Raw genomic sequence first — 20,806 nt, 5'->3', positions numbered from 1 at the left:
ATTTCACAAAATAAATTATTCATAATTTATCATTAAAAGTTACTACCAGTTCACAAAATTAAAACATTCTGTCTATGAAATCACCTAAATTGCAAGAAGTTTGAGCATTCCACTCATTTAGGTGTTTTCACGACAAAAATAACATCAAGCACAAGCATGAAGAGCTACCATGAGCAATGGATAAACATGAGTTTCATAACTTAAACAAGCATCAAAAGACAACCCAAAGTGCATTATTCTTGAACAATTTGCCTAAACACAGAGTGTTTCAAACTATATGGTAACTACAACATATAATTCAAACTCAAAGCATCATAGAGGCATTTAATCGAACACCTAGCACGCGATGTACAAATTCAGCATAAACAAACAAACTTTAGCTGCAATGCTTACCCATTCAACAACTTCCACACTTGATACAGCCAAACACAAAAATAAATAGAAGTAACCAAGCTTATATAAGCAAGCAAAGCATTAGCCAATCGAGAAATTTCCAATTCTCAAAACTTGCAACAAACCTAGAATCTACAAACTGAACTACCTTATTCCAACAACCTAGAATCCACTAACGGAAATAAAAAATCCAACTAAACTAATGTAGAACAAACTATAGAATTAAAGCTAAACAAAACAGCAAGAAAAAACAGAGCAAAAACCTGAAGTACTAGTCAAAGATGGAAATGAAGAAGGGAGGAAATAGTTGTTGTCGTACTATGATGCTGCCACGACCAGAGACGGCAATGAGAGGTCGCCGCACACCAAGAAACTCAACGAAAAGTGGATGGAACAGAGGCTCAGCTTCGACTCAGAGATAGAAAGTCGCAGATTGAGAAAATTGAACCTACATCAATAGAGTAGAATTGAAAAAATTGAACCTACATCAACATAGCAGAATCGAAAAATTGAACCTACATCAAATGCTTTTAAAATAACAGAATAATTAATCATATAATTAACGATATAAAAACAACTAAAAAACAAAACAAGATGTCAAGAGAAGAACTCTACATCTGAAGAACGTCAACCAACTTCAAATCTGCCCTAAATTCTTTAATGAATAAAAAATTAAAAATTTAATTGAAGAACAGACGAACAAAAGAACAGAAACAAAAGGGCAGAGCACAGAAGAAGAACAGAAGAACAAAAACAAAAACTCAAAAAGATTGAAGAACAGAAGAACTCAGTAGTCACTAGTCAGTACTCACCGGCGGTGAGGAGGAAGGTGAGCAACGGCGACGATAGAGGAGGCGACACCGGCGAACACAGAGAAGGCGAGCTCGGCGATGACAAGGACGCGGCCTTCAAACCCGTCGTTGCAGAACGTGGTGGCTGCGGGATGCAGTGGCGGCGGGCTACGGTGGCTGGCTGCTCGATTGGTTGCTTGTTGTGGCTTCTATGGTTCCAGCGAAAGAGAGGAGAGATGAGTTTGTGAAGAGTGAAGATTGAGGAGTGAAGATGGGTTAACGGGGAAGATTTAGGACTTCGTTCGTTTAGCTTTTGTCTTTTTTAAACAAAACGAGGCCGTTTAGAGGGGGTTATTTCCGAACCGAAAACTCTTTAAAAACTGGACGGTTCTTTCGGTTTACCGGTTAATTACCAATTCGACCAATTTTTTACCGATTTTTTGTCAGATGATTTCTGACTTACCCAGGCCGACTAGGATTTAGGATTTGGTTAATCTGATTGAACCGGCTGGTCCGGTTCGATTTCCAGAACCATGTATGCAAATCAAGGGAGAAATAAGAATATAGAATAGAATATTAGTTACGGGTTGATAAACAAATTAAGTAGCGTAGGCGATTGCAAAAGTTGCTCCTTGGCAAGGCTTGTATAAAAATCTCCAAAGTGGCCTTGTGAATCTCAATAGCACGCAGTCCTCTGTTCTACTCGTCCATGGTCTCCATCACTAGATCGAAACAAAATCCCACTTCCACTTATATATAATAGCTAAGTTAGTTGTACAATATGTGTATACGAAAAACAGTTAGAATAATAAATTAATAATAATAGCGGGCCAAAAATTTAAACTGGATTATTTAAGAAGTCAATAGGAGAAAAGAAAGAAAGAATCCATCTCGCGAATAATTAAATGCAGCACAAATAAAGAAGAAATCAAAATTTTTAATAGAATAAGAAGACCCAAAGAACGGTGTTGTTCAATAGGGCCATGCCGTTGATGGCGCACCCCTGTGTCTGATATAAACAACACTGCGCATTTACGATAGCCTCTCAAGACTCCATTGAAGCGTTTCACTTACTCCTCTAGCCTAGCCATATATAAATAAAACGAAGCAGAATCTCAACCATTTTTGGAGGGGTCCTGACTCCTCTCTGATCTATGCTAATAACCAACACAAAAACACCACTTTCACCGCAAACAATGGTATCATCCGACCCCTCTTACCACACCGTTCCCACCATGGCAAAATCATCTACTCACTTTCATAGAAGTAAAACCTCCATCTTCCTCTCCGATGGTTGCCTCTTCCTCGGTGGAGCATTCTCCGCCCTCCTCATCGTCGGGGTTTTCTTCTCCTTCACAACTCCCATCCCCAGCAACATCCCCACTTTAGGCTCCGTCACCACAAAGTTCACCGCCGCACCCGCCGCCGCTTGCGAAACCTCCTCCTCTGGTCCTGACCTCCGGTTCGATCCTCCCGATAGAACCTTCTATGACGATCCAGAAATGGGGTACACCATGGAGAAGAAGGTTCATAACTGGGACAAGAAGCGCGAGGAATGGCTAAAGCATCACCCATCGTTCGCCGCGGGAGCAAAGGAGAGGATCATGATGGTGACGGGTTCTCAGCCTAAACCGTGCAAGAACCCCATCGGTGATCACCTTCTCCTCCGATTCTTCAAAAACAAAGTTGATTACTGTAGGCTCCACGGGTACGACATATACTACAACAACGCGCTGCTCCACCCTAAGATGTTCGGTTATTGGGCCAAGTACCCCGTGGTGAAGGCTGCGATGCTGGCCCACCCGGAGGCCGAGTGGATCTACTGGGTCGACTCAGACGCGTTGTTCACCGACATGGACTTCAAGCTCCCCCTGGAGCGCTACAAGGACCACAACCTCGTGGTTCACGGTTGGCCCCGCCTCATCCACGAGAAGCGCAGCTGGACGGGCCTCAATGCCGGCGTCTTCCTCATCCGCAACTGCCAGTGGTCGTTGGACTTCATGGATGTGTGGGCCAGCATGGGCCCACAGACCCCGAATTACGAGAAATGGGGGAAGACGTTACGGTCAACGTTCAAGGATAAGTTCTTTCCGGAGTCAGACGATCAGACGGGCCTGGCTTACCTGATCGCCATAGAGAAGGACAAGTGGGCGGACAAGATTTATTTGGAGAGTGAGTACTTCTTCGAAGGGTATTGGGAGGAGCTTGTGACGACGTTTGAGAACGTTAGTAAGAAATATGATGAGGTGGAGAGAGAGGTGAGGGAGTTGAGGAGGAAGCACGCGGAGAAGGTGAGTGAGAGGTACAGTGAGTTGAGAGAGAAGTTTGTTAGGGGTGGCGATGAGGTTGTTGGGCGGTTGAAGAGGCCGTTTATTACACACTTCACGGGATGTCAGCCTTGTAGTGGGGACCACAATCACATGTACTCTGCCGATGCTTGCTGGAACGGGATGCTCAGGGCGCTCAATTTCGCCGATAATCAAGTCCTCAGACCTCACGGTTACATGCACCCCGATCTAGGAGATAACGGAGTTACTCCCATTCCTTCTGATTATCCCCCACCATGAGCCTCCCCTGCCCCACTCAGGTATAATTTTAATCATTAATCATTAATTTAATATTGTTGCCCAATCTCAACACATATTCTCTATGTTGTTATTGGTTTTTCAATTAGCAACAGTTGAATAGTATGCTAGGAAAGTGTTTATTACTTATTAGGGATCTTTTCTGTCGTGTTGCGATCACCTGAGTAATTAACAACAAAAGGGATTTTGGTATAAGTATTAGTTTATTAGGCCTGCTGTCTCTAATTTTTAGTTTTGAGGCATCGAACAGGTGCGCATTAGTGGGGGATAATATGTTCTTCCCGGATCCCTAGGGGAGCGTAATGTTGGTGGCTGACTTGTCTCTTATTCCCTGCTAAATCTGTCTTTTTGACTTGTTTTCGACAAACCAAACTTAATCTATGGTCTTTACGCATGCTTTGAAAATGACTGAATTGCTTTTCAGACTTGCTAGTTGCTACCTGGGAAAATGAGGCTTCTCCGAAGAATTCTTACTACAAGACACATACTAGTTAAACCTATTTGATTTACATAATTTATTGTTTAATATATTAGCAAGGTAAAATTATTATTTTTGTTTTGAATTAAATCTTTTAGATTATGAATATTTTTTATGTAATTATTAAACTTTTATTTAAAGCGAAACAATAACTTCTTATTATTGATATGTCAAACAATAAATGACATTTGAACCACCTGATTTGTTCATAAAATAACTAAGAAATTCTCTCTCTCCCCGTGCTTTCACACCGTTCTAAAAATTAACTATTTTTTAGAAAATGAATCTTCTAATTTTTTTTTTATTATCTAGTAAAGTTTAATCTCTTATCTTATACTCTTTAAATAGAATTAAGAGAAAACATGTAAAAAAAATATTAAATAATGAGAAATTATACTTTACTAAACAATTGAAAAAAAATATGAACAGATATACTATTTACTTTTTATTATGTAAATGTCATATTTTACCCTAGAACATAAAATTTAATTTTGATATACAATAAAAATTTCATAATCATCCAGTCAAATTTATGAGTTTAGATAATTTTTTAATGTGAAAATATATGATTAGTCTTTTGTATAAAGTTACGTTATATTGAAAGTGTATAAAATTAAATTCAAAACATAAACATAAATTAGGAAATTATGTAAAACAGTTTTTCATGTAAACATAATATAAAATGGTTAAATGAATTTAATCAAACATTTTTCCCGCTATGTTGAATTAAAAACATTAAATGTTTTTATTTAGGTGTTACTAGTGTTTCTTTATCTGATAAAATGACATAATCCAAGAATTTTTTCTCTCTCTAAAAAGTAACATTTTTCAAAATGATAGGAAATTTAATTATTTCCTTATCAGAATTTCCTTACCTAGAGGTTAAAGTTTGTTATTAGGAGTATTTTAGATACATATGCGTGGGTATTCTGCAATCTGTACTATATGAATTTTAGTAGTAAGTAGTAACAATATAATATCACTCAAATGAAAGCTATTTGACTTAACAATAAATTTACTTGCTCTTATGTTACTAGCAAAAAACAATAGTGAAAAGTATAGGAGAAATGTTTGTGCACGCAGACAAGACATCCCTGTTATATATCTTCATTCAGACAATCTAGTAAAATGATATCTTATTTAATATTTATCTCAGTACAAGGGTAAGGTGCGCAGGAGTTGTATTCTATTGTCGCTCAACCACCATGATCTTTAAATGATTGGAATCAACGTGAATGTAGCTACCAAGCATTTTTATTATTTCTTGTAGTATTAGCTAACACCTCATTGAAAAATAAAGATGGCATTAACTAATTAGAAGTTCGTACGTATGGGCAGCTAACCTGTTAGAAGATATTTAAAAAAAAAGCAACATAAACGTTTCAAGGAGTCAAAATTTAATGATGAAGCATATTGTGAAAACTATTTAATAAGAAAAATGATACTAATCTAAGTATTGTCCTGTGTGCTGTCAACTCACTAGCCATGGTTGGCTTCTTGTTTGTTTGGGAAGCATTTGTTGTAGATCTCAAAATGTCTTATTATGGACATGCAGGCAAAGGACCCATCAAGTTTGGAGAAAGCTGATCGTGGCCCATCAATTAATATGGGTATATGAAGCACATGCCTACGTTCAGAGCTTTTCATGGATAGTATTTTTCACCTAAGTTGTGGGTCATAGATGATCAAATTCAAAAGTGAGACATATCGATACACCCCATAGTTACAAATCTACAATCTTACAAGTTACAACACATATATTGGCCATTCCATTTGCCCTTTGCTTGTTTTTACTTCTTTTCCTTTACTCTGCTAGCTAGCTCCTAGCTGGAAAGTTCAGATTTAATAGGATGTTAAGCTCTATGATGTTCATATCTGATGTATCCTAAGTCAACATTGCTCAATAAAAAGTGTTGATGAATAGCTAGTGCCTAGTATGACTAATAGTTAAATAGCAAAAAAAAAAAAAAACCCGGGGGGGGGGGGGGGGGGGAGGGGGAGAGGAATCACCCGTCACCACTACCAGTCTACCACATTACCAAATTAACTGGAGGGCAATCGCAATTCACAGCTAAAAGATTAACGGTATCAACGGAAGCAATACCCAAATTTTAACCGATCAAATGTCAATAATTATCAATAAGAAAGCGCAATCAGCCACGACCCACCTAAAATACTAAAAAAAAAACACTCAGATCAATGATAACACGAGTGAGTTTCTTTTTTTTTTTTTTTTGTGTGTTTAGACTTACACAGTTACACATTGGACTCCTTAACAAAAGGAGCAGAATTGGAAGTTTGAGGCATAACTTTGGGCAGCTTTTTGGCCATCCTTCTCTTCCTGGTTCTATTGGAGGTGGAGGGAGCCGCTCCATCACCTAAACCATGTTGCGCCATCACGGAAGAAACACATGAATGCAGCCACTAATATTATTAGTCTTACATCAACAAATGAATAATAAAATTACCAGGGTCGTGGAGTGGAGAAGGTTCCGTTGATGCATTTGATCGAACAGGTGGTGCATCGTGCATAGCTTGATGTGTATAAGGAGGCAAGAGGGGGCCAATTAAGTTGCCTCGACGAATTGCATCTTCCTTGAGCTTCTTCTTGCGAATCTTCTTCCGTTGAGCCCTCGTTAGCTTCACCGTCCCGGAATCGTGTTCTTCGTCGCCGCTCGTGGAAGCATTGTCGTAATCATCCGAACTCCCTAGATTTTCAGTGCCATCCCAAAATGTTAATTGATTTCAATTTCCCCGCCTTCTACTTGTTGCGAGTGTCAAAGGAGGTTACTATTCAGTAGTAATTTGTTACCAGAAATAGCATGAGAAGGCGGGCGTTGTGTGAGAGCATCAAGGGGTTTGAGATCTTGTTGAATCTGCATTGTGGCAACGACACTTGAACACTCAAATTGAGAGTAAGAAAGAAGAGAGTAGAAGAATAGAGATGTAAATACCGGTTGATGAGATGATTCGGGTTCGGGTTCGGGTTCGGGTTCCGGCGAGGAGGGATACAGAATGTTAACGATGGCTTCATTAAACCTGCGCTTTCTCTCTTCCGGCTTCATACGCTTACCCTTTTGTCCCTTTTGTCCTTTTCACTGAAACCATACCCAGCTCAGTAAGATCCTTCAATTAAAGCAAATAGGTAATGGTTTTTTTTTTTGGTAGATAATAGGTAATGGTTTTTATTTTGGTCAACTAGATTTTTTTTGGGCTGGGCCAGCATTAGGGTGCTCTATTATACTCGTTTTGTGTTATATTCAATTTACAGAATGCAAAATTTTCACTCATTTTCTCGTAAGTCCAAAAGAAAACATATTTTTCATATCCTTGTTTCTCGTTGTGCGTTTATAAAAATTAAAAAGTAGCACAATTGCATTAATAACAATTTTATGATTTCTCTTATCTATTTGGACAAGGCGTTTGCAATTTTTCATTCAAGAGGATATTAATATGATAACATGATAACAGTTCCAACCATTTATATTTAAGTAGACTTTACCATCATTTTATGATAACAATACCTAAATACAAGTTGTTAGACTAGGATACTAAATAATATTGTTATTTAGACAACTAAAAGTCTAAAACAACTAACAACTACGGGTGTGTTTGGTAACCACGTTTGAAGGAAAAAAGCACGTTAGAGCTTCATGAAAGCTTCACTTTTTTGTTTGGCTAATTTTCTTCTCTACAAACGCAGAAGTACTTTTGTTCCTAAACCCACGTTTACAAGAAGCAATAATTTTTAGCTTCTCCGTTGCACTAACGTGCTTTTAGCTAATACCTTCAATATTTATTTTTCTTTTACTAACTTTATCCTTTATACATATTATTGCATTATTTATATAATTCTTATTATTTCTCTCTATATGAATTCTTTTTTATTATTTTTTATTAATTTTTTTATTTGACATTATATATTTTTATAGTTATAATTTTTGTGTATTATATTTATTATTATCTTTTTATAATAGAATTTATTAATCCCATTAGATAATAATAATAGTTAAAAATTATAATATACTAAAAAAGAGTACTAAGAGTATTAAAAATATACTATATAAAAAATATATAAGAAAAAAATATAAAAAGAAATTAAACATGTATAAAAAAATAATATTATAATTTAATGTCATGTCTTTTTAAGTAATTATGTATCTAAAAGTGATTTTAACTAATATTATCCAAACAAAATTTATTTTATCAAAATCAATTTTGGTAAAGAGTTGCCAAACATAAATCATGTTGACACAAACTTACTTCTATCCAAAATTAATTCTATAAAATCACTTTTATTCAAACTCTAATTTGACCAACCACAATCCAAACACACACTACAACAACAATGTGATTTTTATTTTATTTTATTTTTACAATCTTGTTATATATTGTCAGTAAAATAATTGCTTTTAACTGTCTAGAATCTAAATAGTAATTCCCTAACATAAAGTCCAAGATTTTTTCCCCTTTTACTATCCAATTGCGACATGCCCATAGAGGAAAGAAATGCATAGTGGCATTGAAATTTGAGCTACAGTTAGGCTTTTATAGGCCAGCATTAAAGGCTATCATAATGCAAAGGGAAGGCCACCCTCAATATGTTTGGCAATTGAATTGTGATGGGACATTAGCGTATGGCCATCTCATTTGGCCTTGCTGCTCTTAAAAGGTCACAATAACCTCATTAGTTATTACTGAGAAATATAAGAATCTGGAGATTATCTGATCTCAGATACCTGTTTAAGATACAATAGTATTTTTAAAGAGCAATGCTATGGATCAGTAATTTTGGTATTTTGTAATCATCAATTGGTCATTAACAATTTTTTTAATGGTGAGAAATCACTCACTTTTCTTTTAATGGTTAAATGCTGACCAGAAAACATAAAAGTTACTGGTTTCCTAGACTTTTTCATTTTTAAATGCTTGCTTTATAAGTTTAATCTGCACGTAATTTTTATTAATGAATTTCAGTTTTTTCGATTAAAAAAAAACACTGTAGTTAATGGTATAATCATTATCAGCTACTGCTATGAAGAGCCATACCAACTTTTCTGCCCGAAATAACTATCCCCCATCTCTTTCCCCACGCAATTGACACCGTCGCCATACACACTCTCACACACAGACACAAAATAATATTCTTCTCGTATGATCCATGCCCGCCATTTTTTCACTTGGTTACTTTTCTTGTTTCCCTTTTTGTGTTTGTTTTTTAAAACAAAATAAACAACACATAAAAACAGAAATATAAGATTTTGTGTTCTTATATTTTTTTAGTGATAAATTATAACAAATTATAAAAATTATATTTATTTTTTTATTTAAAAAATTTGAGATAAAAAATATAATAATAAAAAAATATAATTATTAAAAATTAATAAAAATAATAAAAAATAAGTTGTATTTTTTATTAGTGTTTTCGTGTCTTTCCTATTAAAATTGATATAAAATATACTAATTTAGTATTTTTGGACATATTGTTTCTATTCATGTCTCCTCTGTCAAACACCATTTTCGGGACAAATAAAGCAAGTATTGCTCAATCACATTTGCATAACATTTCTGTATTTAGAAAATTTGAGATGTCTTTTACAAGTCCTTACTAGCCTTCATCACAGAACCCTTGGCTCAAGCTAAGTGTTGCCATAGCCCATAATGGCTAAAGAGAAAAAAGAACACGAACTTGAAGAATTTCACAAATTGAAAGAACAAGAAAAAATAAAAGTCTAAAACAACCCTTTTCTCGGTCTTGCTTGGACGGCATACGCATAGCTTCTTCTCCGAGGAGAAATAAGATGCGTGACATTGATATCGTCATCATCATCATATCCAAACTCACACGGCTTGTCCTCATCGATCCTTGCAATCGGAGGCGGTTTCCGGCTAGTATTTCCATGGCTGCTGGTCCTAGCGGGGAGAAGTTTGATGGTGGTGGTTGATGATCCAGCGGTGAAGGATGTTCTGGGGAGAGTGGGAGTTGGGAAACCCATGGTGGTGTCGATGACATAGCAGGTAGTGATGGCTTGAACGTAGAGGTCCCTGGGCTTCCTCAAGAGCCTCATGAGTGACTCCATGTACCTCCTCATCAACTTGCTTCCTTTCTTGTTTGTCATGTTAAGCTTCGATGGTTGAGCACCTTATCGCAATTCACGGACCCCTTTTTATATACATACATCTTAGCTACCCCATTCTTATATATATGTTGTTCAATGCTTATAGCTAACCAACCTAGCTAGGATATGCAAGAGGACAAACCTTACTACGTACAGGACAGTTTTATTTATTTATTATATATTGTTAGATTCATTTTCTTCTTTTATCCTTTTGATTGTACTGTTAGTAGTTAAAATATCGATTTAATTCTTAAATTTTTTTTATATTACAATTTTAAATAAATAAATCAATTTTACAAAATTTGTATTACCTATGACGATTTTATAATTTAAATTTTGTTAAAATTTTAAGTTTTACATATTTAATTTACTTTTTTTATTTTACATAAAATTTCAATTTTTTCGAATTTGCTTTTAATATTAATATCTATTTGAGCATGCAAATTAAATAACATTAACCTAATCAATTCGCTTATATTTTTACTTTAGTTAGAGAATTAATTTTTTTTGTTTAATTTCAACAAATAATATTTTTAAATTTTAAATTTTATATCACGATCCTAAATTTTAGACCCTAAAAAAATAAGATAAAAAAAGAATTCGTTACTATATATATATATATTCTTTTTTTTTTAACAAAGATAGGAAGACTCAAATCAGCAACTTTTAAATGAGTATAAAGACACTATGTTATTTGAGCTATAACGCATTGGCTAATTCCTTACTATATTAACTAATTAGAAGTTAATTATATATATATTTTCATAAATGGACAACGGTTAGTATATTTAACTTAATTTAGATAATTAGTATATTGATGCACATATATTTGTGGTTTGAAATAAGGATTTACACTTATATCAATGCTAAAATGGGGTAGGTAGACATAAATAAGTGAACAAAAGTAGTCATTTTATCACACAAGTTAGGTTGTATCCCACACTAAGTTGTGTAAATGTACAAAGTAAACTATATATACGTTCATTCTTTACATCAAATATGTTGACAAAAGCAGAGACAGGTTTAATTTGTTGGAGGGTGGACTGCGCGGAAGTGATAGCAGGCATACCTCTAAGGACTTCTCATAAATTACAATTTAAACAAGACATAAACTAAATCCACAATCTTCAAATGCGCTATAAATCGCGCAAATATAATATATAATACTAGAATATTTTAGAACAAGATTCGAAATGGCCGTGGACGGCAGCTGATCAAGGATAGAAAAACCAGTGTTATGTCTATCCATATGCCGCTTAATGTTTAATTGCTTTATTACTGAGTAAACTAGCAAGGAGCATAATCCATGTGCTAGATGCTACTTTTATTTTTTTGGTGTTTTCTTTGGGTCTTTTTTTTGGGTGTGTTTTGTGATAGACTGATGGATGATGTTTTATTGTTTGGCATTGTATTGGGCTAAATATCTCTCTTTCTCTTAGCCCAATTTGAATGAAATTTAGTAATGCTTTGAAGAGAGTCTACGATTGAATTTTTAGAGGATTGGGCCCAAATTATGTATGTGAATCATTTTCTGGGTTAAAAAAGAAACTGGCAAAAGAAATCTTCACCCCAATAACCAAAAAAAAAAAAGTTTTTAATGTTAGGCACTACATACTAAAAAATATAGTACTGTTAGGGAGTCAATGGTGTAAGTATATAATGTGTATAATAGACTATTAAGTTACAAAATGAACATCATCCATACTAATGAGAATAACCATCCGAGTAGTTACAAAATGAACATCATTCATACTATCTAGAATAACCATCCGAATACTAGGGATAATAAACAACCATCCAAGTAGTTACAAAATAAACTTCATCCATACTATCCAGAATAACAATCCGAGTACTAGGGATAATAAACATCTCAAGTCACGAAACCATTCATCCCAAAACCATCCGAGTACTATGGATAATAGACATTTCAAGTCATACCACTCATCCCAAACATTTAAACTAATTTTGGGTTCACCAAAAATCGAACTCTTGACTTTTCAAATCTAGAGTTCTAATACCATGTCATGATACTACTCATCCCAAAAGCTTCAATTGATGAAAAAATATAACACTAATGATTATATGTTTAATATTCCCTAAACTTTCATTGTACACATTGTTCACTTAAATCGTTGGTTCCTATGCTTTCTCTAAAAAATAAGAATGAGCGGTATGAGTTAGTAGGACACTATGTAATTAGTTTCTTGTCAAAATAAACAGGAATTACATGCAGTTTGGTTGTTGAAATCTCATAAGAAAAAGTTTATATTATTAAGCATTTGATTAGTTGATTAATGATTATGAATGATGTAGACGGAACACTGGACTGTCTGTGGACTGTGATAAACGCCAAATACTTGTTCAGTCAGTATGCCTAACTCATACACCTAAATTCTTCTTTCTCCCATTCTTTTTTCTATAGAATAAAATAAAAATAAAAATCTGAAAGGAAAGACGTTTTCCTATTAGCCCTCGCAGTTAATATAACAAACCAGTAAGACACCGAATGCTATTGGAATTAACCATAATATACTAATAATTAATGAATTAAAAACACTACGAATACGTGCATTATTGGGGGTGCACCATAGCAGGGTAAAAGAAATTATTCATGGTACAAAGCAATTAGCTAAGGTCTTCGTATGAGTGAGTATTGTATTGTAATGTAATTGTTAATCTCTCCAAAGTCTGAAGATTGATTATTATTATTATTATTATTTGTATAGTATAGGAGTTATGAGAGAGTGGCTAAGTGGATCATGTGACATGCTACAATTTAAAAATTATTATTGTGGTCGATCATGTGACTCCCACAGTATCTCAAAGTTGAATGAATCCCTCGATAGTAGATTTGGTCCATTTATATGACCACCCATTTTTTAAAATTAAAATTGCACTCCACACACCACCAAGGCTTTCCTCTCCTCTAGATCGAAGATGAATCAAAATTATTAATAAATTAATATTAAAAAATTGTTTGTCCTTCCAAGTCCCAACCCGTAGCTACAGTAAAGAATTGAATCCAACCTCCCTATAAAGATCCATCCAGTCTGGACACATAGCATTTCCATCGGTGCTATCCATTCAATTTCCATTAAGAAAATGGATACAATCTGTTACGTAATATCAATACTGCTAGCTGCTTTACCCATCAGACCAAACCTTATAGGGAACACCCAACCCCAACCAATTTCTAATTATCTAATTACTCTCCACCTACTTTACATATGTTTCTTGCCACTTCCCATCAAAATAAACTTCAATTACATTTTCAGAACATAAATTAGGTGAAAACAACTTCATTAAACTATCAATCTTTGTCATTTGAATATCACTCTTATGAAAAAAAAAAAGCATTAATTTTATGGCTGTATTTCTATTCTTTATATGTTAATAGTATTAATATGTTATCCCATTCCCACGTGACCTGGGTAACCGTTGTTTTCTAAATCATAAATTAATTAACTTCGCAATATTAATGTATACTAGTACTTAATTATTTGATTTCCACCTAAAAAAAATTGTCTTCAATGTTTTACACACTACTTTCTATTTATATTTTGACAGAATACTAATTTTCATTGACTCGTTTACAAATTACAATAGTTAATATTAGCATCATAATTAACAACGAATACGATACTAATAACATAATAGAGAATTAATTTTTTTTTTAAAGAAAAAAAAAGAGAAGGGAAACAGGAGGGAAAAGTTGTGGAGGTCAAAATGTGGTCTTCCTGAATCGTGCATAATATGGGTGGTAAGTATAGTGATGAAAAAAGAAAGCAGAATTAAGGAATATTTAATATGCAAAGCGTACAAGGTTAGCCATAAAAAACAGTGACATAGGGTTGAGAAGGGGACAGTGTTTTGGCAGAGTCACGTGTCAGTGTCCAATTGGGTCGGAGAGAAGGCAAAGGTGGAGAGAGAGTGGACTGAAACTGAAGACTGTGCCATTCCCATTCGCATTAGGATTAGCATTGGCAAAAGCGGTCAAAGCAAAGACCGGATAAGCAAACCGATGCGTACAGTCAAAGCAAAAAACTGTCACGGTCCAATGCTTCGCTGGCATTTTACCCAAATTGCATAAAAGGCAACCTCTTTTGGTGGGACCCACCCTCCCCCCTTTCCTTTCGTTTTTTATATTTCTCAATTCTTGTTTAGTTTTTTTTTTTTTTTTTTTGGGGAGACCGCAGCTTGTCGTTTTATTTATCAGAGTTAAGGTATTGCCATTGAACTTGAACACTAGAAATTAAGAAAACTACCCGTCCTCATTTTCTTTTTCTTTTTTCGTTCGCATGGTGGGTTCCACCTTTTAGTTTATGTAATATGGGACCCACTGTGGGACCGCACCAGTTATTCATTCGTCCCGTGGGGTTTTCCCTGAACTTTTGTGAAACTCCTCTGCCTTTCTTAATGCTTCGTGTGGGATAAACCGATAAACCATTTCTTTATTTATGCCTTCAAAGACCAATCTACCCTTTTTAAGTCTTACCAGATCATGAGGAAATAGTGAAATACTCTATAACAAAGGCATCATCTGATGGAGCTTTCTAAGATGGTAAAAGTGGAAAAAGCATATTTGGGTGCTTAAGCCTTAAAGGACCAAGTAATGGAATTAGAGATATATATAATACTATTAGTTAAGTAAATATAGTTAAATTTTTTATTATTTTTAATATATTTAAAATGAAAAAGATTACAACCTTTTTTTATTTTAAATTAATATAATAAGAATTCTACTATGAAACTAATAGAGTATTTATATAATGTGTACAATGAACTATTTATTTGAGTTAAATTTAAAATTAAAAATAAAAAATAAATATTTAATTTAATTATTATTTAATTTTAATTATAAAAATATTTTTATTATACACATTGTAGAATAAACTGTTTATTCGAGTTAAATTTAAAATTTAAAATAAATAATAATTAATTAATTAAATTATTATTTAATTTTAATTACAAAAATATCTTTATTATACAAATTGTACATCAATTATATTACTTCTCGGTACTTTTTCATATAGTAATTAAGGACAAATAATTACATATATGTTGATCACAATTTAATGTTAGTCCTTCCAAAATTAATAAAAAACTATATTAGCCACACCTGCATTTTTAATATAAAATTAGTTTCATTTTTCGTACTTTGCACAAGAATTTAAATTATAATCGTAAATAAATATTATTTAATGTATAAATATGAATTAATTTATTTTAAAATGATTGATAATATATATTTTTAGTATGTAAATAATAATATTTGATGTATAATTTACTAAACGTTGATTTATTATTTTTTTTGTGAAATTATTGCATGAAAAAATAGTAACTTATTTTTTATTAATTAAAAATTATTCATATTTTTTATTTTGTAATTAACTTAGTTGATAATTTTTATTATTGTTTTTCTACCAAAAAATATCAGCTTATATTATTTATATATTTTTTAAGACTAGTAAATAAAAGAATATTGGTATTATTATGTTTATTGATCCGTCACCTTATAACTCAGTCTTTATTATGCATTATGAGTTATAACTCGGTGTTAACTATCATTCATTCTTTTGTTTGTAACTGACACCTTCATTACCGACTTAATGACCATCATTTCTATCTTAATGACCAAACGGTCATAACATCAATTCTATTCATCAATTTTATGCCTATAAAAAGAACCTTCTATATCTAATCTCAACAATACATTCTATATTCATAGAATTATTATAAACTCAACATAACACATGATAACTTTCATTTCATGTCTTACATTCTATATTCATAGAATTATTATATACCTCTTAAACACTTACTGACTTGAGCGTCGGAGTGTCTTTTGCAGGTACCCACCCCCTTGTTCTCTCCTTGCCGACGTATAACTCATCCCGACGAGAAGCTTGAAGACATTCATCGACGGACGATCTATATCTACTTTTCCGATCATTATCTGTCATCTCTCTATCTTTCAATTCATCTCTGATTTATCTATTTGCCGATCTGTATCTGTTTTGCCGATCTATATTTGTTTTGCCGATTTATATCTGTCATCTCACTAATTTTTCAATTCATCTCTGGTTTATCTATTTGCCGATCTATATCTGTTTTGCCGATTTATATCTATTTTTCCGATGTATATCTACTTTTTCGATCATTATCTGTCATCTCTATATTTTTCAAATCATCTGATATATTTATTTGCCGATCTATATCTGCTTTTCCGATCAATATCTGTCATCTTTATTTTTCAATTAATCTATGGTATATCTATTTGCCGATCTATATCTATTTTTTCGATCTATATCTGTTTTTCCGATCAATATCTGTCATCTTTATTTTTCAATTCATCTCTAGTATATCTGTTTTACCGATCTATATCTGTTTTTTCGATCTATATCTATTTTCTGATCTATATCTGTCATCTTTATTTTTTAATTTATATCAGTCATCTCTATTTGCCGATTTATATCAGTCATCTCTATTTTTCAATTTATATATCAGTCATCTCTATTTGCCGATCTATATCTATTGTCTGATTTATATCAATCATCTTTATTTGCCAATTTATATCAAAAATCTCTATTTGCCGATCTATAACAGTCATCATTATTATACGATTTATATCAGTCATATCTATTTTTCGATTTATATCAATCATCTCTATATTCCGATTTATATCTGTTATCCCTATTTGCCAACTTATATCTGTTATATCTATTGTCCAATTTATATCAATTATCTCTAATTGCCGATTTATATTAAAAATCTCTATTTGCCGATCTATAATAGTCACTCTATTATCCGATTTATATCGGTCATCTCTATTTTCCGATTTATATCAATCATCTCTATTTTCCGATTTATATCTGTTATCCCTATTTGCTCATTTATATCTGTTATATCTATTTGTCGATCTATATATGTTTTTCTAATATATATCTGTCATCTCTGTTTTTCAACTTATATCTGTTATCTCTATTTTTTAATTCTATATCTGTCGTCTCTATTTTTCAATTTGTATCTGATATATCTATTTCCCGATCTATATCTGTTATCTCTATTTTTCTGATCTATATGTCATCTCTATTTTTCGATTTATATCCGTTATCCCTATTTGCCGATCTATATCTGTTATTTGATTTTCTGATCTATATGTCATTTCTACTTTCCGATTTATATATGTTATCTGTATTTGCCGATCTTTATCAACTATCTCTAGTGGCCAATTTATATCTGATATCTCTATTTGCCAATTTATATCTGATCTCTCTATTTGCCGATCTATATCTGATTTTCCGATCTACATCTCTTATATCTATTTGCCAATTTATATCTGATCTCTCTATTTGCCGATCTATATCTGATTTTCCGATCTACATTTGTTATATCTATTTGCCGATCTATTTATGTCATCTCTACTTTTCGATTTATAGCTGTTATCTCTATTTGCCGATCTTTATAAGTTATCTATAGTTGTCAATTTATATCTGATATCTCTATTTACCAAATTATATCTGATATCTCTATTTGCCGATCTAAATCTGATTTTTCGATCTATATCTGTTATATCTATTTGCCGATCTAAATCTGTCATCTCTATTTGTCGATTTATATCTGTTATCTCTATTTGCCAATCTATATCTGTTATATCTATTTTTCGATCCATATCTATCATCTCTATTTGCAGATCTGTTATCTCTAATTGTCGATCAACATCTGTTATCTCTATTTTACGATCTATATCTGTCATTTCTATTTGTCGACCTATATCTGTCATCTCTATTTGTCGACCTATATCTGTTATCCCTATTCGCTGACCTATATCTGTTTTTCTATTTTCAAATCTATATCTATTATCTTTATTTTCAGATTTATATCAATAATTATCTGAGCTATATCAATCATTATCATTTCTATATCAATCATTATCACTTTTTGTCAAATCTATATCAACTATCATCAGATCTATATCAACTATCTTCCGAACTATGACTATCAACGATCTTCAATCAATTATCCATTCGCGATAAATCTTCAATTCAAAGTCGCATCGTTTACACATGCGCAATCAAACACAATCTTCAATCAATTATCCATTCGCGACAATTCTTCAATTCAAAGTCGCATCGTTTACACATGCGCAATCAAACTCAGTCTTCAATTCCGAACTATGACTATAAACAGTCAACAAACTCAATCACATATCATACATGTACAAACACTTATCCATTCGCGACAACTCTTCAATTCAAAGTCGCATCGTTTACACATGTGAAATCAAACTCAATCAAATCACCAAACAACGGTGAACTAACTCAACATTCTCACCCAACCAATTCACTTTTATCAAAATCGTCTCAGCAACTATTCAAATTAACTACTCGGTTCCATGAAAAAACCTAACCGTTGCATCTATTAAATCAACGGTTCAAAATTTCATTGGAAAAATCAAAGGCACAATCAATGACAAGACTACTACACTTTTCAATACACGTTAACTTCAAATTACGTCTGAAAATTCAAATTATTCATTATTTTAATAAAGTAAGTTGATCTGGGGGCTCCATACCTATAACTCAAATCGCCGAGTTATAACTTAAAAAAAAAAAAAAGCTCAACCTGCTTTATCAAAATATAGCCAGGCTAAGCTTGGGGGCTATGATACGGCCGTTACAAATCCGATGTTATAATTCAGCATTATATACAATAACTCGGCATTATGCACCATAACTCGACACTTTACGTTATAACTCGGCGTTATACGTTACAATCAGACATTATCACTTGTTAAAACCTATTAATTGCTCTTCAATTCAGATGATCAATAGAAACGTAACCGACCTATTTTATCTCACCTATAAAGGTATGATATTTTATCTTCAAAGGATACATTGAATTCTCAATACTGACTTAATCTTCGGAGTGCCTTTGCAGGTACACTCCCCCTTGTTCCTTGCTCACGCTCTGCGCAATTGGACATCTCCTTGGAAAAAAGCTCGGACTTCCAGAAAAGCTCAAAGGTTGGCACCGAAGATAACAACTCGGCGTCGACTCCCAGGGACCGAGCTCTCCCTTCAGGTATCCATACAAGAACAATTGGCGCCGTCTGTGGGGACGAGTAAAATAATTCCCGCTCCCCTTAGGTTCATAAAACTTGATTTACATTCAAATTTTTGAACCAATCTCAACAATCTTGTTTAAGATTTTTAATACCTCTTATCAAATTTTAATCTATCGTAACTTTTTATAAAGTATTTACTTTATACATTCAAATTGCTTCATTTTTACGTATCATAATATTCCACATCTCATAATCGATTAATGAACCAATCCGAGAATAAACTCGGCTTTCAATCAATCCGAAACGAACTCGGTTTTCAATCAATCCGAGCACAAATTCACTTATCAAATTTGCTTATTTTTTTCAAAGTTTTCTATTTACACAAGTAAAATTATATATTTTATTCAACATACTTTTACATTTATATTTTGAGTAACTAATATTTATTGATTTATTAGTTATATTCAAACCTCAATATATGTTCTATACAATAATGATATATAACAACCATGTCAATTGTATATAACTGTTACACTATTCATTTTATACTATTAAATTTTATGTTACTATTTGTTTAATGTAGAAAATTAAACAGGCAATTTACTATTATTACACGAGGAATATCCCTCGTCATACTGTAACTGCTAGAAACATGATACTAAATGTATAATTCATTAATAACTGTTATCTTACTGCTTTATTATCAAATTAAAGCATGTCCTACAAAACAAAATTCAGATATTCACATTTGGCATGTATGACATTCATATATGTCGTCTTCTTTTCTATAATTATCAACTTTAAGGTATATTTTTTTTTACTTTGAACTATTTTACTTTTACAATATATATTACTCAATATATGTTACGACCTTATACCTATTCATTTTCTCAATTTATGTTATTCATGTCAGACCTTCACTGTAAATTGTAAATATTCAATAAATAATTGCTTTGAGAGAGAAATTTATCAATAAGTTGTTGTGGGTCGGAAAAATTCCCAAGACAATTAACCATTATATCCTCGGATCATACAATCGATTCCGGCAATGGATATCTATCTCTGAACTTTTCAGTTCATATACAATCAAATGCTAAAATTGTTCTTAAGCGGAAAAGTATCCCCCACACAACTATCTTGATTGAACGACTCTTATCACTCAATTATTTTTTGAATAAGTGCCAACATAATAACCCGACTAAGCTTGGGGGCTCACCATATCATTATTCACTCATCTTTTAATCGAGTTATAACTCATTTTATTTTCTAAGCTTAGCCTGGATCATATGATCGGCGGACAAAGCTTGGGGGCTGTGATCCATCACCTTATAACTCAGTCTTTATTATGCATTATGAGTTATAACTCGGTGTTA

General features: G+C 33.0%; 2 protein-coding genes across 5 annotated transcripts; one reads left to right on the top strand and one right to left on the bottom strand.

Annotated features, from left to right (window-relative positions):
* The first annotated feature begins 2,138 nt into the window (after positions 1 to 2,138).
* On the top strand, positions 2,139 to 6,025 carry LOC130979240 (galactomannan galactosyltransferase 1-like). 2 transcript variants are annotated; one of them, XM_057902624.1, is made up of 2 exons: positions 2,139 to 3,771; positions 5,803 to 6,025. In XM_057902624.1, exon 1 carries the CDS (start codon positions 2,339 to 2,341, stop codon positions 3,749 to 3,751), a length of 1,413 nt encoding a protein of 470 aa, XP_057758607.1. In that variant the 5' UTR covers positions 2,139 to 2,338; the 3' UTR covers positions 3,752 to 3,771; positions 5,803 to 6,025. The 2 variants fall into 2 exon arrangements, with proteins under 2 accessions (XP_057758607.1, XP_057758608.1); XM_057902625.1 differs by lacking the exon at positions 5,803 to 6,025 and adding an exon at positions 4,194 to 4,394.
* LOC130979241 (uncharacterized) lies at positions 5,874 to 7,346 on the bottom strand. Of its 3 annotated transcripts, XM_057902627.1 has the most exons (5): positions 7,202 to 7,346; positions 7,060 to 7,123; positions 6,716 to 6,955; positions 6,500 to 6,625; positions 5,874 to 6,074 (listed from the first exon to the last, which is right to left on the bottom strand). In XM_057902627.1, exons 1-4 carry the CDS (start codon positions 7,310 to 7,312, stop codon positions 6,504 to 6,506), a joined length of 537 nt encoding a protein of 178 aa, XP_057758610.1. In that variant the 5' UTR covers positions 7,313 to 7,346; the 3' UTR covers positions 5,874 to 6,074; positions 6,500 to 6,503. The 3 variants fall into 3 exon arrangements, with proteins under 3 accessions (XP_057758610.1, XP_057758611.1, XP_057758609.1); XM_057902628.1 differs by lacking the exon at positions 5,874 to 6,074 and having other exon boundaries at positions 6,367 to 6,625; positions 7,060 to 7,142; XM_057902626.1 differs by lacking the exon at positions 5,874 to 6,074 and having other exon boundaries at positions 6,367 to 6,625.
* Positions 7,347 to 20,806: the final 13,460 nt, after the last annotated feature.

This window comes from Arachis stenosperma, chromosome 5 (genome assembly GCF_014773155.1).
Source record: "Arachis stenosperma cultivar V10309 chromosome 5, arast.V10309.gnm1.PFL2, whole genome shotgun sequence".
In the NCBI taxonomy this organism is placed as follows: Eukaryota; Viridiplantae; Streptophyta; class Magnoliopsida; order Fabales; family Fabaceae; genus Arachis; species Arachis stenosperma.
The sequence above is the reverse complement of the archived record's forward strand: the minus strand, read 5'-3'. Positions and strand labels throughout refer to the sequence as shown.

What these genes read in the sequence shown, in the direction of transcription:
- LOC130979240 (XM_057902624.1), top strand. Translation starts at nt 2,339, where the DNA reads ATGCTAATAACCAACACAAAAACACCACTTTCACCGCAAACAATGGTA.
- LOC130979241 (XM_057902627.1), bottom strand. Translation starts at nt 7,312, where the DNA reads ATGAAGCCGGAAGAGAGAAAGCGCAGGTTTAATGAAGCCATCGTTAAC. An exon ending in CCGAATCATCTCATCAACCG is followed by an intron (nt 7,124 to 7,201) that starts GTATTTACATCT and finishes GCCACAATGCAG; the next exon opens with ATTCAACAAGATCTCAAACC. An exon ending in TTCTCCACTCCACGACCCTG is followed by an intron (nt 6,626 to 6,715) that starts GTAATTTTATTA and finishes AACATGGTTTAG; the next exon opens with GTGATGGAGCGGCTCCCTCC.